Source organism: Danio rerio, chromosome 23 (genome assembly GCF_049306965.1).
Source record: "Danio rerio strain Tuebingen ecotype United States chromosome 23, GRCz12tu, whole genome shotgun sequence".
Taxonomy (NCBI): Eukaryota; Metazoa; Chordata; class Actinopteri; order Cypriniformes; family Danionidae; genus Danio; species Danio rerio.
Genome location: NC_133198.1, coordinates 39,166,113 through 39,182,862, shown reverse-complemented (window position 1 = coordinate 39,182,862; position 16,750 = coordinate 39,166,113). Strand labels below are relative to the sequence as shown.

The window sequence follows — 16,750 nt, the reverse complement described above, 5'->3', positions numbered from 1 at the left end:
AACTGCACATGGGGAGAGCATGCGATACCCACACCCCTGTGAGCATGCACCACAAAATAAATATCTCACCTCTGTTCGGTTTGCCACTTAAAAGCCGAGATACGTGCAACTCAGCACCTTTATCTTGAGAGATTATTCCTTGGGATCGGACAACCGGGCGATATCATTTGATAGGTTTCTTGCACCTAGGCGTTCATTCTAAAACATCTAGGTTTTTTTGTGTAAGCAGCCGGACTTTCTTGTTTACTATTTACTGCGGAAGTGAACACCATTCCCCTAGAACAGACGGTGCAATTAAGTCAGAAAAAGGCAATTTAGGGCCCTAGCTTTATTGCAGTGTCTAGACTAGAAGAGTGGCGATTCCATTTAGAAGGTACTAAAAGACGGTACCGAAATGCTCTCTACATTTCTGAAGTGTTCAAGAGCAATTTCATGGATCCCTTTCTTGGTCGCTTTTATTAGACAAATACCTATGTTCATTTAAATATCTGTTAAGACCGGTCTAAATGTTACACATTCGTGTATTATCCAGTTTCCATAGCTAAACAACAACAAAATAATACACTTAAACGAATGTGTATGACTGAGGCGACGAATGGAAATAAAAACAGAGCAAAAGAGGAAGAGAGAAATAGATTATTTAATTTTTTTTCTTGATATAGTGGTCAGTTTCTACCTTCTCTTGGGTCTCGGCAGTGTTGTACACATCACTACATTCCTCACCATAGACTTTCCTATTGATTAATCATCTTATTTTCCATAATTATTATTAGTTTTAAAAATCAAGTCACAGTGACATGTAACAGTTTACCTTTATTCGTGTTTATTTTTGATTAATACGCAGTACACAGGCCAAATCGGACCGCCGAACTTCCCCTTAAGAAAAAAAAAAAGATAGAGAACTTTGGGCGTACAGCAAATAATTTAAAGAATTGAACAACAAAGCTCACAAGGCTGCAAAGGCAATGTAAAGAAATATAGCAGCAGGGATAAGTTGAGGATACTCAAAATAACATTATATTTACATTCACGAATGCACAATGCATAATCTCTGTACAAGGAATACATTATTACAGATTGTACAAGTCACAGTTCTAAATGGTGAAAACATAAAAAAGTATGACATCTCCAGATTTAAACCAGAGTCGAGTGTGTGTTTTAATGTACATATATACAAGCATAAAATGATAAGGGTACAATTTTATAATATATTATAGTAGGCTATTTTGTCGCCTTATTCAAAGTGAATATTTTAATTATTTTCACTTAAAAGACGGGTCACAAACAAATAGAAACCTTAAGTTTGTGAAGATTACGTTTTGGTTTGTGAACTTTAAACTTGAAATATCAGTTTGACATTAAGCAAATTTGTATTGTCTGTCCCCACCCTCAGCCATTACAATCCTGTTAGCCTCCAACTGTCTTAGGCTTCTTCAGTACTGTTGCTGGCCTAGACAAAAACATATCTAATTATTTAATTAGACTGAAGGGCATATTTGACATATTTAATAGAGTTTGTTTGCAAAAATATTAAATAACAGGCAACGCCATTTCAACAATTACAGCAACGGATTTCCAGAGAAATACTGCAGGCGATCTCTGCTTAATTTCTTTTCTTTCATTCTACGATTTTGAAACCATATTTTGACTTGTCTGTCAGTAAGGTTTAACATTCTGGATAGCTGTAGCCTTTTCTCCTTGTTGATGTAAACGTTAAAGAAAAATTCTCGCTCCAGTTCACGAATCTGAAATTTGGAGTATGGACATCTCTTCTTTCTTGTGCGCGGGGTACCTTAGGATAAAAAATATAAAAAAAAGAGACAATTACAATGATTAACATTTTAAAATAAACATTTTAAAGCAACATTTAGCAAAAAACATTTCAGCAAAAAAACAAAATGAGATGTTTATAAATGTACAACTTTTTAATTTTATTTTTGTTCATTTATTTATTGAAGATACATTTGTAATATCAAATTTCACTAAATGCCTCGTGGACTGCATCTATGGTTACCAATGTGAGGAAGCAAACACAATTTGTCACTCTACAATTTTTATAACCCTGAGGAAATAAAAATCTAAAATACAAAATAATTATCACAATAACAATAATATTAATAACAACAGCAGCAAAAAACAAAACAAAACAAAAACAACAACATATAACTGATAAACTCGGTAAATAAATGTTCTTCTTTAATCTTTTGATCGTAGAGAGTGTTTTTTCGGTTTGTGCAATTATCCCTGTTTTGCATCATATTAATGCGTGCATTTGGCAAATTATATGACCCATGGCCGTGTGCACGTGAAAATGTGCTATTTTTATTGTTACAAAATGGATCTTACAATAGGCCTGCAATATTGTCTAATGTGCATGACCGTGAACGCTTGCTTCTCTTTTGTTGTTCTGTACATACATGTTAAAAGCGCCGCAATAGAGAGACATCTAAAATTAAGGATAACTCTAAAATGCATAATAACTGGATTATTTGAACGTTAAATAGTTTGGTGCGAATTTTACACAACAACAAATCTCAAAAGAAAAAAAGGCCTCTTTAGTTTGTATTTATTTTGTTTATAGATAGATAGATAGATAGATAGATAGATAGATAGATAGATAGATAGATAGATAGATAGATAGATAGATAGATAGATAGATAGATAGATAGATCGATCTATTCTATCTATCTATCTATCTATCTATCTATCTATCTATCTCTATCTGTCATTAGCACTGAGCAAGCACTAAGGTTTCGGCCATTGACTACACACCCCACGGTAACTGCAGTCACAGCACGTTTAAAAAGCTAATAAGGACCTAGCTAGTTTACATTCGAGCTGCTAAAACAAAATTCACAGTATGCCAAAAGTAATGTTCTGCCCAATTGGTTTTTACCCCCGACAGCTAAACGAGAAAATCCCTCGCAATGCTCAACGCAAGTTCATGATCAAAGTTAGCATTTGTCACAATAGCGCGCTCTTAAAATTTCACAGACTCTGGGATAGTAGCGTCTGTGTATAACATCCTCCTTTTTCAAAGCGCTTTCCCATCGTAAAAATTCTTTTCGTTGGAGGAAAGAGCTTTGTAGGTTATAATAAAATCCTTTGAATGCTTATAAAACTCCACATAAAATCTGACCGACAAAACACCGGGCTAGTCCCTTAACCTTTCCCCATTTACAGCTTCGGTACCTACTCGAATGGCTGCTCTTGCTTGCGTTCCCGTCCTTAGTAGCTGCTGAAGTGCACGAGCCCGAATTTGTGTGTTCCTCCTCATCCTCTGGGTCCTTTTCCGGCTCTCGTGCTGCGGAAACAGCTGTGGGTTGCTGGGACGAAGTCTCTAATTTGTTCATCTCGCTCTTTTGTAAACAATGTTCTGACTGATTGTCCGTACTACAATAAGCGGTTTCAAAGAAACGGTCAAAACCTTGAGGGAGCACGTTGTTTTTCCCCACGCCGGTGTAGAACCCGGTGGAAGGGTGGCTAGAGTTCGGATGATGCTGGTGGTGGTGGCTGTACACACTCTCGTTTTTCATGAGCATTTCTGTCATGGTGGATGGCGGAAGACAGTCTCTATGCACCAGGTCTTCTCCTGAGTAGCAAGATGCATAGTTGGATCTGTGGTGCCACTTGCTGGACGGGTCCAAACCATAGGAAACATCTCGTACCGGTTGCACTTGAGATAGATTTGTGGAATATGGGTATGTGATTTGTCGCGAGGGCCCCTGTGGAAGGAACGAAGAGACGGCGGAAAATTCAGGAACGTAGTAAGTGCAGCTGGGGAGGTAGATGTTGGAGGCACAGCCCGTCCTGTCCCCAAACTCGGACGTCCGGTCTTTACGCGTCTGGGAGCAGAAGTTGCCCAGATTAACAGAGTTAAACATCTTTCTCCTGTAGTCCGTACTACAGATATGATGTTTTGGATTCGAGCTGCAGAAGGAGAAAATTTGGGAAGGCGAGATGACGCGCAATCCGTCTAAGTCGCCCCGCAACACGTGATCGAAAGTAGATATTGTCATATATCAATTTGGAACACATGGATGCGTAGGAGTGGTTCAGTTGGGTAAGATCTGTGCGATTCAAGCGATTAATTTTCAAATCATGCAAACTATGTAAAACAGTAACATGTTTTGTTTGTTGCTTTTAGCGAGTTTTGTAAGATCGATGTGTTTTGTGTTTGTGCTGGAGCCTGTATGTGTACTGAGTAACACTGATTTTATAATTCCGATGCAATACATCCTGTTAAATGTATATAATGGCCTGTATGCTTTAATCTATGACTTTCGTATTAAACATTATTAAAGCTTTAAAAGAACGACTGTTAAATATGACTTGTTTGATTTATTATTGTGTTATTGTGTTGATTGCTGTATTAGACGTGTTTCACCGCAATGTCATATTGCTTTGGTTCAAATGCATACACTTGGTAAGACTTTCCAGGCTATATTTTGTATATAAGCACATATGCTTTAAACGTATAAAACCTATATTTACACATGGTTTAATAAAACTTTAACATGCCTTATAGTTGTCACGTGTCAGCTCCACCCAATTTCGGAATATAATAATATGACATTTGTTTATCTTTTTTAACGATTTTTTATTGATGTTATTGCTGCTGAAAATATTAAGAACTTATGCAGAAAACCTTTTATTTAGTGCTGGACTTGTGCATAAACAAAATTAATGTTTGTATTTCTTTATATTTAGATGTGGTTTGGTTTTAAACGTTTCTCTTAATTGTAATAAAAAAATAAAATAAGATGCCACCTATCATAATATGTCTCTAACGTAAATGTAAAACACTCTCCTTATCAAATGAAAAAAAAAAAAAAAAACGTACGTGTATATACTATCATATGTGTCATACTATTGTGTTCAACTTTACATACACCCCTGCACTACACTTTTTGGCATTTAACGTGCAAAGTCAAATGATCCCATGGATATTTTAAATCTCTGAGACCATTTTATGAGAGGCATCTGTTTGAGGCAAAATATACTATATCGTTTTAATATGATTCCTCCAGCGTCTATTAAAACATAAACTTGTTTTTAACCAGAATACTGATAAATGGACCAACTACTTTTTATTAAAAACATTTTGTTTCCAATAAATGCTTTTTAATATAGAAATACCTATGTTAGTAACTGCAATGTTAGCAAAATATGTGCCAGCATATGCTGAGTATGCTAATATTCAGAAACGTATTAAACAATTTAATACGTGAAATAATAAAACCGATAATTAATTTGTTATTTTATTTGGTATTTGATTGATGTTTTTTATTTTAGGTAATTATTAATGTATAATTTAACACAATTTTGTTTAGACACCTCACATAAAAGACCGGTTATTTCACAGAGTTTCAAATATAAACTAATCATACTTACTGTTGTCTTCGACATATTTGTTTTTAATATTTTATCTCTATAAAAATACAGGTCCAATATTTGTTCAAAACAATTTGTAAGTGTTACGAACACCCTACAAATCTATTAACGATTTGGAAAAATATTACAATCCAGCTACGCTGCACAATGTAACTAAAATAAGTTTCATTTTTAAAGCAGCCTATTTCTAGATTGCTAAAAGTTCTAAAAAGGTATGTGGCAATGACTTTATGAGTCTTTTCTGTACTGAGCTCTCAGAACTGACAAAAGGTTGGTGTGCAATATGCCTTCAACCAAGTACAAAGAAAGCAGACAGCTGCCCAGACCAGGCACTTGAATTTGACCACTAAAATTCTCACTGCAGCCGCCATAAAAGTCCGAACGGCGGAAAAGCAAGAACTTCTTTGTTCTACAGAAAACAAATAAAAGTTAAATAATTAAAAAGGCCTAAGGAAGACAAATATCTAACTAATATATAATGCAATACAACGTTCGATGATTCAGGTTTGAGTAATACAGATCTAAAAGTTGTATTGAACGAGTTCAAAACCAAAATCAGCCGTATTAGCTGAGAAACTTTTAAAGAACAAGATTCATATTGTTTATTATCTGAGCCCTTTGGTCATTCTATCCAGTATAAACTTGTTAATGCGAGAAATACATTGCGTAGTAACTACTGACAACTAGCATGTTCGTAGATTATCATACTGGTTTCACTGTCTACGCTTGCCTTTACGCAGTGCATAACAACAATCACAACCTTTAGTTTTAGTTTTTGATTTGTAGTTGTAGAGGATACCTATTTTACATGTATGCCAACTAATTTGATGTTATCAGTCAGCTTTAACACTATACTACTAGCTGTAGGACCCTGAAATTCAACAAAGGCGCGCCTGTTTCTTTCTCTAAACAAGCACTATATCCTCACAAATGCTCTGCCCCTGCTGGAGATTTGCACAGTTGTTGATATTGTGATGTAGCAGTTGAATTGAAGAGGCAAGTTCAGTTAGAAGAAGCTAGAAGCTAGAGAGGCGTTTATGTCTAGAGAAACGAAAGGACAGAGGAGTGAGTTGTAAATGTTTGTCATTCTCCCACTAAAAACAATCCCTATGACGAACCGTGAGCTTTACAACACTGTCAAATGAATTTCTGAAATTCTTTGCAAGGCCTATAATTATACAGTAAAAATAAAATTACAGAGGTATGTATTAATGTTACGTGGTCCAAAATGATGCGGTTCATGCTTCCGGATAAAAAGCTGGAGGAATAGCTAGATCAGTGCATTTTAGCATGTCTTAGCCTTGCCCCGGAGGCCAATTTCGTCGACTTTTCAATCGTGCATTAAAACAAAAACGCCTTTTCCTGACATCAATTAAGATCAACAAAAAAAATTAACGCATTCAGCATTCGTGAGATTTCAACAAGGAGACCAAACAACAGTTGTAGGCAACACTCAAGGGCCCTGTAGTTTACCTCTAGGGCTAAAACCTCAGCAGGGCTAAAAAGGGAAACTGTGTAATAGCATTACTGTCCCCTCATGGCCTAGATAAATTTAATTGGATGTAAGTCGGGCTGTTAAACTCGCTCGTATGAGCTGTGAACAGATTCAAGCAACAACAAAAATGGCCCTACTTTTTACAGAGGTCTCTGTGAGCGCATAGCTTTAGAGCGTTAGCACAAGCAACCAGTACCTAATAATAATGGTATCTAATAGCATCTTTGCTCAAATGGAAAAATAAAAGTACGGACAGGGAACAGCAGTAATCGTTGTTAGACTGAATGATATTATTTATTTTGTTAGTCGGAGTTAATGTGATCAAAATGATTACTTTAGCCACAAAGGGATGGGTAATTGTAAACATTTTAATTAAAAAAATAACAAAAATAAGAGGACGCAAATACATGAAATGGTATAATTATATTGCTAAACCAAAAAATATAATAATAACTCACATAATGGGATGAAAGGGCTTTGCCGCATACGATGACTATATTTTTTTAAAATACATATAGGTGCATTAATGCATCATTTTTTTAAATACAAGTTTATCAATGCATCACTTTTGTATTTACTGGTTCACAAAGTAACATTGATGCATTCATTCATGTATAAAACCGACATACAAAACATAAATACAAACTTATAAATTAATATTCTCCCCATTGCCTCGATACTCGGCTAAAGTTAAACTCCTCTACAATTAAAAAATTAGACAATGTTGTTTTCAAAAACTATATATGGAAAAAGACCAGTTTTACCTCGTTTTACGAGTCTACAAAATGCAAACAACCAAATAATCTGAATCACAAAACGTTCCCTTGTTACGTGCCTTAAATTAATGGCACAGAAAGCTGCAAATATTTTTAAATTGCACAGGCGCATTATATAGTGCAGTAATGTCGAAATATGTATCGATTGTGCTTCATGTCAGAACATTTTTACACTGCTTAATGCCATTATTTGTATTATATATACACACCACAAATTTATTTGATAAATTGCACACAAATTAAATACAAATCAATGCAGATTGAGTGGGGGAAAAGTCAGAAAAGGAAAACATTGCGAAAAGAACATTAGCTATATCCAACAAAGCTATGAAAAAGGCACCCTTGGCTGTGGCTGTTTCCGTTGCTACGGCTCATTGCAGTCTAGCAGATGCGCCTCGAAAAGCAAGCTTAAATTGGGGACTGTCCAGCAACATTACATTCATCCTAAGCAAAAACTTCTTTAACATTTAGGCAACACTTATGGTGTGTGATATGTTAATATACTTTGTTGTTTAATTGATCAACTTACTTTACATTTGGTAGGAAAATAATGGAAAATTATTTAGCGTACGCAATCATTAGATTTATAATTGCCACTAAAAACACTGCTTTTGTAAATCTACCGATATGTCTGATTATTATTTGTTGATCAAACTGATTCGACGGCAGTAAACTGAATGGCATTTATTGCGGAAACCAGATTTCCGCGCCATGGCTTGTTGATGACAAGATAAAGGTATGTACTCACAACAAAAGTACTAATATGACAACGATGGCTGCTGCACGACTCTGTTTATAAGCAACATGACGCTTTTAAACAAAAAAGGTCAACATTCATGCTCAGTATCTGCCTGAAAGCATACTTTCACTCTTGTGTTTTTTTTTTCTTTTTGTACGGGATTTTAAAATATGAGAAAAAAAATATATAGGGAAAAAGAGAAAAAACAAACATTCATTATTTTCCAGGATCTTACTCGGCAGTGTCTTCACTTGCACACGAATACGAGGGTATTAACTTTTAAGAACTTTAAAGATGCTTTTAAGTAGAAGTAATTTACAAATGTTACGATAAAATGTTTGTTCAAACGTTTGTTCGTTTGTTAGCTTGAACTTTTAATAGTTTTCTCACGTTTAGTCCTAATCTAAGAAAAGTCACTAAAACGCTGAAAATCTTGAAGGGATTTTATATATATATATATATATATATATATATATATATATATATATATATATATATATATATATATATATATATATATATATATATACATATATATATATATATATATATATATATATATATATATACATACATATATATATATATATATACATACATACATACACACACACACACACACACACACACATACATACACATATAGTTGTTATAGAAGTAGCTTTTGTTTTTTTAGAAATTGGTTGAAATGTTTTTGCACCATCTGCGCAAATTTTACAAAACAGGAATTGATCAATAAATTAAATATCTGGTGTATTTTAACTTGGTGTTAATGATTGATTTTTTAACTACACAAATGGCATTGGATACTTGGTTCCTATATATGGGACACACTAACTTGACCTTCAAGTTGCTCCCGCCCACTAAGACAGGGCTAACGGGGGTGGGATAGGATAGAAACAGCCAAATAGCCAAACAGTCTAAAAAGAGTCATCCATTAGTTTTCAAAAAAAAAAAAAAGCCATTTTCTTTAAACCCAATACTAAGTTTTTAAGTATTTTCCATTGATTTAACAGATTTGTCTTAAATTTTTAATTATTTTCCTTGTTTATGTTGTATTGCAGATCAACGCATTGACATTTGGCTTTTATTAGATTTAACAGACGCGTTCATTAGTTTTTTGCTATTCTGGATACGGCCTTATGTGAGGCGGGCTTATTTCGAAACAGTTTGTTCCTCTTTGAAATATACAAATTTTCCCATACGTTATAGTCGCCTTTAATATATTGTTCTTTTACTTTAAATAATTTCAAATGAATGAGACCTAAAACGAGTAAAAGCGCTGGTATATTTAGTATAAAAACACGACTATTTCGAAAAAGAACCTTTTAAAAATAATAAAAGGTAATAAAGCAACAAGTATGCTGTAGTCTCGGATATTATTGACCTCGTGCCGAAGTTTTACAAAAATAGAAAAATGTCTTATGGCTTAGAAAAGCTCTATTTGAAGATCTGTTGATGTGGTAAACATATTTTTATTTAAAAAAAAATATATATATATATATCAATATGCATAAATGCATATCTGTTCTTACCAGTCAACAGTAAAATGAAATAGATCCATTAGAAATTGTATTTACATACATGGTTTTATATAAAACTGGATTGAATGCTGCAAGTGACAATTAAACGAGGTTATTGAATAAAGCAAATGATAAAAAGAAGTGTTGATTTTCAAACTTCTTTATACATTGACAAATCTAATGCATTGAATCAAACACATTTTCCATCATTACTTCCAGAACCTCATCGTTGCAAAAGAAAATTTAGTTCTCACGCGGAAAGAAAAAATGTCTTAATGCCTCTATTTAAGTATTTTTAGGCTAGAAAATAATATTCATTCAATTGACAAATTACAATACAGCGAATTTACTAAATTCGTTCTAATTTCTGCGTTGTCTCAATTATTTGTATAAAATGACAGATTTTTTTTCAGATAACTTACAAGTAAAGCTTTTCCCCCCGTGCAGTTGCACTATTCGTCTCTAGTTTAAGAGTAGCTAAACCGTCGAATAAGCGGAGTAATAAAGTTGTAAGCACGTTAAGGCGAGCATATACACGTTTATAGAAATTCATAATACTCATAGATAAAAAAATATTTCTAACTTAAACACAAAGCCCCGTCTCACAGATCCACATATGTGCCCTGCAAACTACGCCAAATTGTACTTTTCCACGTTTCTACACGTATGTGAAAGGAACAGATGAGATCTAGAGCACTTTGTAAACCACGACAACAAGTTTTGTGTGAAGGGCACTGAGGTGCTCAATGACCTCTGAGCCAGAGAGACGAGTCCTCATAAACAGATTTGGCTAGTCTCAAAGTCAAAAGCGCCGCAAGGGCATAAAACGCCATTGTTACGACTGCAGCGCATTTGCTTTAAGGGAAGCCAATAGACTTGACACTAACCTATAGCTAGAACCATCTCTGACCGCTTCGTTTTCTTTCGTCTGAGTCATCATTGACTCTCAATTAATTAAGATATTATAGTGAGCGTGCATGTATATAATGTCAACATTTGAAGTGGATCAAAACCTTTTGTTAAAGTTGCCCTGAAACTATTTAACACCAATTCTCCTCTCAGGACAATTTCGAAAAACCTTTTTGATCCAGTTTAAACGTTGACTATATATACATACGCACGACGTCGAATAGTTTTGTTTAACACTGTAACATAACTCGTGATTACCATTATTAAAACTTGATCCTTAAATAAAGTACAAAACCTTCTCATAATTCTTCGTGAGCAATTAATATGTAATTTCTAATATTATTTTTAGTAATCTTCAGCAAAATAATATAAATTAAAACCACGAGCAGTGAACAATATGCTTAAGCAAGGTACAAAACGTATTTAGCTATCCACAGTTCCAAAATAGGCAAGCGAAGTATTACATGTCCTTGCAGTTAGTCCTCACGGGGCCCTGTTCCGGCGTCTGTTCCATTTATCCACTAGGTGGATGTCTTTACCATTTTGAACAACTGGATAAAGCATATCAATATTGTTGAATTACATGTGGCCATGTTGGCAAGCATTCAGGTGCATTTTTTAGTTTTCTCTCGAGTATTAGAAACAACAAAAACGTTTTATGTCGTAACCTAACACTAAAAAGTCAATATGGTCAAAATGAGGATAATGCCAAACCCTATAATGCATATATCCAATTCGCAAATAAATGTTTCTGAAAACGGCAGTTCTCTTTCTGCTGCTGAATAAAACGTATACACATTTGAGGTAGAAGAAAAAACTGCAGATTGTAATACTAAGGCCTGAATTTTCAAATTAAAGACATGAGATAGGTAAATAAAATTAAGTTTAAAGACTTTATTAATCAGAAACTTTAGGTTACACATATATGGATACATTCATGAACTCGTAACATTATTTACAAGACATTTTAATCGCAAGATACAAAGGAATGCGACACTGGAGCATTCACAAAATTACACGGAACACAACACAAAAATTATACATCAGAGACAATTTCACAAACAATCCAAAGAGGGGGAAACGTGACGATCATTGCTATATAGTTGCTGATGTTGTCATTCATATAATTGTATTTTTATTTTTCTATATTCAACAAAAATAGGACTTAAACCAAATATCAGTGGCTAAACTTTTAGACCAATAGCAAGAAAATAACGTAGCACCGACATCCGTCAATTTAATAATAATAATAATAATAATAATAATAATAATAATAATAATAATAATAATAATAAACATGTAAAACTATATTTGCGTGAAATCACATTGTAATATTTTTCTTCGCCATTTGGTTAAAACATTCTACTCAATTTGGTAGGTGTTTAAAAATAATACATGCGCCTTTAGAGCAAAAATAGACAGGAAAAATAACTGTTTTAACCGTCTAACTACAGTCATTATAATCATGCAGCAAATATGAACTATTCCACTGGCATATAATCCATGATCTGATTAAAAAATTTGTTACTAATGACACAATGGGTTCCGCTAATTAACAAAAGAGGCTCGTAAGTATTGGGATTTAAATCTGATCTCTTCCGTATGATTGCTAGTTCCATAACACTAATAAATGACTTAATCTTTGTTTGAATTTATCATTGCGCGTCTTCATAATATTACCTGACCATGCATTTTTCTCCCAGAAGCATTGTTGTGACTAATTAATTAAGTAGACCTAAGCAGATTTGTTCAAATAACGCAGATCAAGGGACAAGCAATAGTTATTGGGATATTTATGTGGTTAAAATGCAAATATGATGGACGTGAATATAACGTGTTTCACTATATCAGGAATAAATATTTTATCAGCAGGAAGTCGCATTTAAGCGGCTTAGCTGCAGGCCTACCAATTTACACTTTGGCCAATAGTTACAGACAATCAAGTTGAAACATTTGTCAGAATGACATTTCACATGCTAGATCAAAGTCTATTCATAAAAGCTGTTCTGTAATTGCAGTTTGGTTCTCAAGGGCCCAAGATACGAGTTGGGTCACTAACTTTGTGCCCGTGACCGTGAACGTGCCATAGAACACGTGGCGTTGACGGCGGAACGGAGATAAGACGCTCCCCACGCTCCTTGTTGTTAATTATTGTTACGTTTGAAGATTCTTTCTTAAAGAAAATTAGCAAAATAAAACCCTAGATGTAACATTAAGAACAGTTTAGTTTTCTTAAAAGCAAGCATGGCGTTTCAGTCTTTTTTTTTAGCTTAGAATACTGATCATGGCACGAGTGTGTTATAAGTTCAAAGGATGTTTTAATGCTCCGAACAATAAATATTTAGCGATCATTTCAATATCATTAAGACTGATAAGAAAACATTTTACTTGCCCGAAATGCTATCTCACAGCTTATATATCTCTACCATTTTTAACAAGCAGTTCATTATTTAATAAAGTGAAAGATGGCTTAGACAGCTCGGTACTTTTCAAAACAGACTTAAACATTCCCACCGTATACATGCCCAAAATTACTGGACACAAAACCACTTAAATAAACACTAGACCACATAGTATAAGCAAACCTTTGGAGCCATCATTTGGTCGCGTACCCCTTATATTTGAACCCTTGTTCGCGTTTTCTGAATGCGTCATGGGGCAAGACATTCAGAGTAAAATGGGCCAATGGCAGATTACCATTAACTAAATACTGTTGTTGGGCTACCATTAAGCAATGTATATTTTGTGCCTCATTAAAAGAAGGACAAAGCCTGCTCCCTCAGCAACAGTCTCTTTTTCTTCATCCGCCGATTTTGGAACCAAATTTTAACCTGTTGGTCGCTGAGATTGAGCCTGTCAGACAGCTCTCTACGTCGCTGTCTGGTGATGAACTCGTTCAGCATGAATTCTCCTTCAAGCTCGGCCAGTTGCAGTTTGGAATAGGGTTTTCGTTTCTTGCGGGTCCGGGTGTGCATCGGGTACCACGGGGCACCTGGAGAGGGCATAGCACGGGTTCATGAGAGTCCTTAAACACAACTAGGCCAACACATACATTTATCTCCACATCTTATTGGCACTAAAATACAAAGTTATAAGTGCATTTTGTGATGCTTTTTAATTAGACACGATTTAGTGACAATCTGAAGTGTATAAAGTATGCTGAATATGTGTCGCTTCCATTTTTATGTAGCAAAAATCTCCCCGAATGCTTTACTGTTACTTAAAAGTAAATTAACGCGTTAATTGTCATATTTGCAAGAACCCCACCTATTTAGCGGTTTCAAGGCATATTAAATTACTTCGTGCAACACGCACAACAGATATTAATTCAGTTTACGAGTCACTAAAACAAAGGTCCTCTTTTCTGTCAACAGAGCAATTGCTTTTTCTGACATTTCTTCCTCTCACTAAAACAACGCTTTAGCAAAAACTACATTTATCAACAACAAAAACATATTTTTTATGCAAAAAGCGTCTAACATTTGCAGCGGGATGGCTGGTTTTTATGATGTTGTGTTTACTGGTTGTATAAATGACTGAGCGCTTAAACTGGTGAACGTGGAGCATTTTAGGGCAACCCCTAGTGGCCTTAAACAACCACGCAAGATCCATGCAGGAAAATCATAAGAGTTGCCAGTGAATGCCTTAACGAACTGTCATGCAAATAAATTAGCTGGAGCACAAATACTAGTAATTATAATACTGTGTGCTTCTGTTGTTTTTCAGCTGTGATTGAATGCGAGGGACAAACCTCCTCCACCGGCGATATTGCTTGCGTGGTTTCCTTGCGATACCAGGGTTTGTGGGTCGCTTGCTGAAGTCTTTCCTCCTTCGTTTAGCACCGAAGAACTGGAGTCGGACTCCAAAGACTGACAGGATGGCGGGTCTTGGGTCAGATGTTCGGTGCCATAATCATACTTTGAGAAGGTGCCACTGTTGCCCATCCCATTGTGCATCCCGTGATCAGACGATACTGATGTATCTCTTGCTCGCTCCTCTCGTTTGAGACTGTTGTTGTCTGAACACGAATCTCTGGTGCTGCTGGAATTGCCATAATAACACTTGCTTTCCTCCAGTCGGGTTATTTCACAAGATCGATTAAAAGAGGGGTTAATAGATACGGGACTGCTAAAGTAAGACTGAGGATATCCATTGCACGACTCCGATGGATTCCACGGGAGAGAGCAAACATTGTCCCTTCTAGGGTACGAGAGAGACGGTAGCCCCGCCAGCTGTCCCCCTGAGGCTCTAAAATTCGGGAAGTAAAACCTGTCTCCAGTGTGGATGTTTACCAAAGGTCCCACAAACCCAGGATTAAGAAGATTATGCTCGCCCATTTCCGCGGGCCAGACCAACAGCTTCTAGTTTATTGCAATCTGACATTTAACGTAGTTAAACCTGGAGGTGCACCTGATTGGTCATCTCCACGTCACGTGCCGGAGCTTACTCGAACACTAGAAGGTACCACCCACTTGGTGCTTTTCAGACAAAACAAAACATTAACTTCTGTAATACGTGTTTTATATGCTTTTTAAAAATTCTATAAAATATCTTATTAAAAATGTAAAATCTTGTTTTCCTTTTCCCCGAGCTCAAAAGTTCTAAACTGATCCTCTTTCGCCTTTCTGTTATACACAGAAGTGTCCCTAGCCTCGTTTAATCTTTACTGCAAAGCAAAAAAATAAATAAATAAAATAAAAATTACAAAAATACATATATTTTCCCTACAAAATAAACGTTATTTTTCCTTTGAGGAGAGGTTGCCTTCGACTTTGTTTTCAAACAAATTACGGCTGAATTCAGTGTCATATAAAAATGTGATGTTCATCTTTTACAGGCTTGTTTTAAAGAAATACTGATGCTCAGTGCTGAACTCCACTCATATTTACTGTAGTGGGGTCAGCAGGTTGAAACCATTGGCTCCGTAAAAGATGATGATATTCTATAAGAAATGTTTAAGAGCGTAGCCTATATTTTAGATAATATGCTCTAGTACACCTCACATGAACAACTTTAACAGATACATCCTATAAATACTCGCAGTCAAACTCATGGTAGATTGTTACACATCTCGCAATTCTTTTATTTGAATTTTACAAGCTGGCAGAGGGCATTAAAGTGATTGTGCCGCACCAAATATACCTCACTTGATCACATTAATTGATTTTTGATTCTAAATATATAAAGTAGACGCAGATTTTGATCATATCAACTGTAACTCCCTGTCATTGTCATATGTACATTATCTGAGAATGTAATTCAGGCAAAAATAAAGATTAAGATGACACAAGTCTAATGAGAACCCTGCATTAAATACCCTCCTTCACATTGGGGTCTTTAGCAAACGCAAAGCTGTTGTAATGGTAATTCAGTGGTAGTCTAAGCTTTTAGAACTTTATATTTTATGTGGTTTGCCTACTTTATTAATAGTAAATGAATACACTGATATTTTCAAATGAAGTGGTTAATGCAAAAATCAACAACACTGTTTGACTTATAGCATCTTTAATCTCCATTTTGAAAATAAAATGCGAGCAACTATAAAAGAGTTTTCAGATGTGGATACAGCTGTCATATTTAAAATTATAGATTAGAAATATATTATGTAAATATATTTTATAATTTTAAATTTGGATTATGTATTTTTTTTATAAACAATTAAAAAATCTGTTTACGGGTTTGCGTATATAGACTCTTGCGCGCATGCTGCCACATATTTACTATAACTTAGCAAATTGTATTTGCTTTCTTCGTTAATTTTAATACTGTAAGTTTTATATTTTTACATTGTTTAATGCACGAGTATTTATTTAGCACAATAACTTTGCGTTTGCTGACAATTTAAAGCTCGTGTCAGTGCATGTGTGGGGGCGTATTTCTAATTTTGATTTAAGGCCATCGTATTTATCTTAGC

The 16,750-nt window shown here is 35.0% G+C and overlaps 2 protein-coding genes across 2 annotated transcripts; both read right to left on the bottom strand.

The window, feature by feature from the left end:
* Positions 1 to 997: 997 nt before the first annotated feature.
* On the bottom strand, positions 998 to 3,913 carry hoxc11a (homeobox C11a). Its single transcript, NM_131165.2, is given in 2 exon segments — positions 998 to 1,792; positions 3,197 to 3,913. Coding segments are annotated over 2 exon segments (921 nt in total). The 5' UTR covers positions 3,885 to 3,913; the 3' UTR covers positions 998 to 1,559.
* Positions 3,914 to 13,514: 9,601 nt separating this feature from the next.
* Positions 13,515 to 15,199, bottom strand: hoxc12a (homeobox C12a). The gene is given in 2 exon segments (NM_001110759.1): positions 13,515 to 13,828; positions 14,588 to 15,199. Coding segments are annotated over 2 exon segments (825 nt in total). The 5' UTR covers positions 15,174 to 15,199; the 3' UTR covers positions 13,515 to 13,589.
* Between the last annotated feature and the right edge of the window lie 1,551 nt (positions 15,200 to 16,750).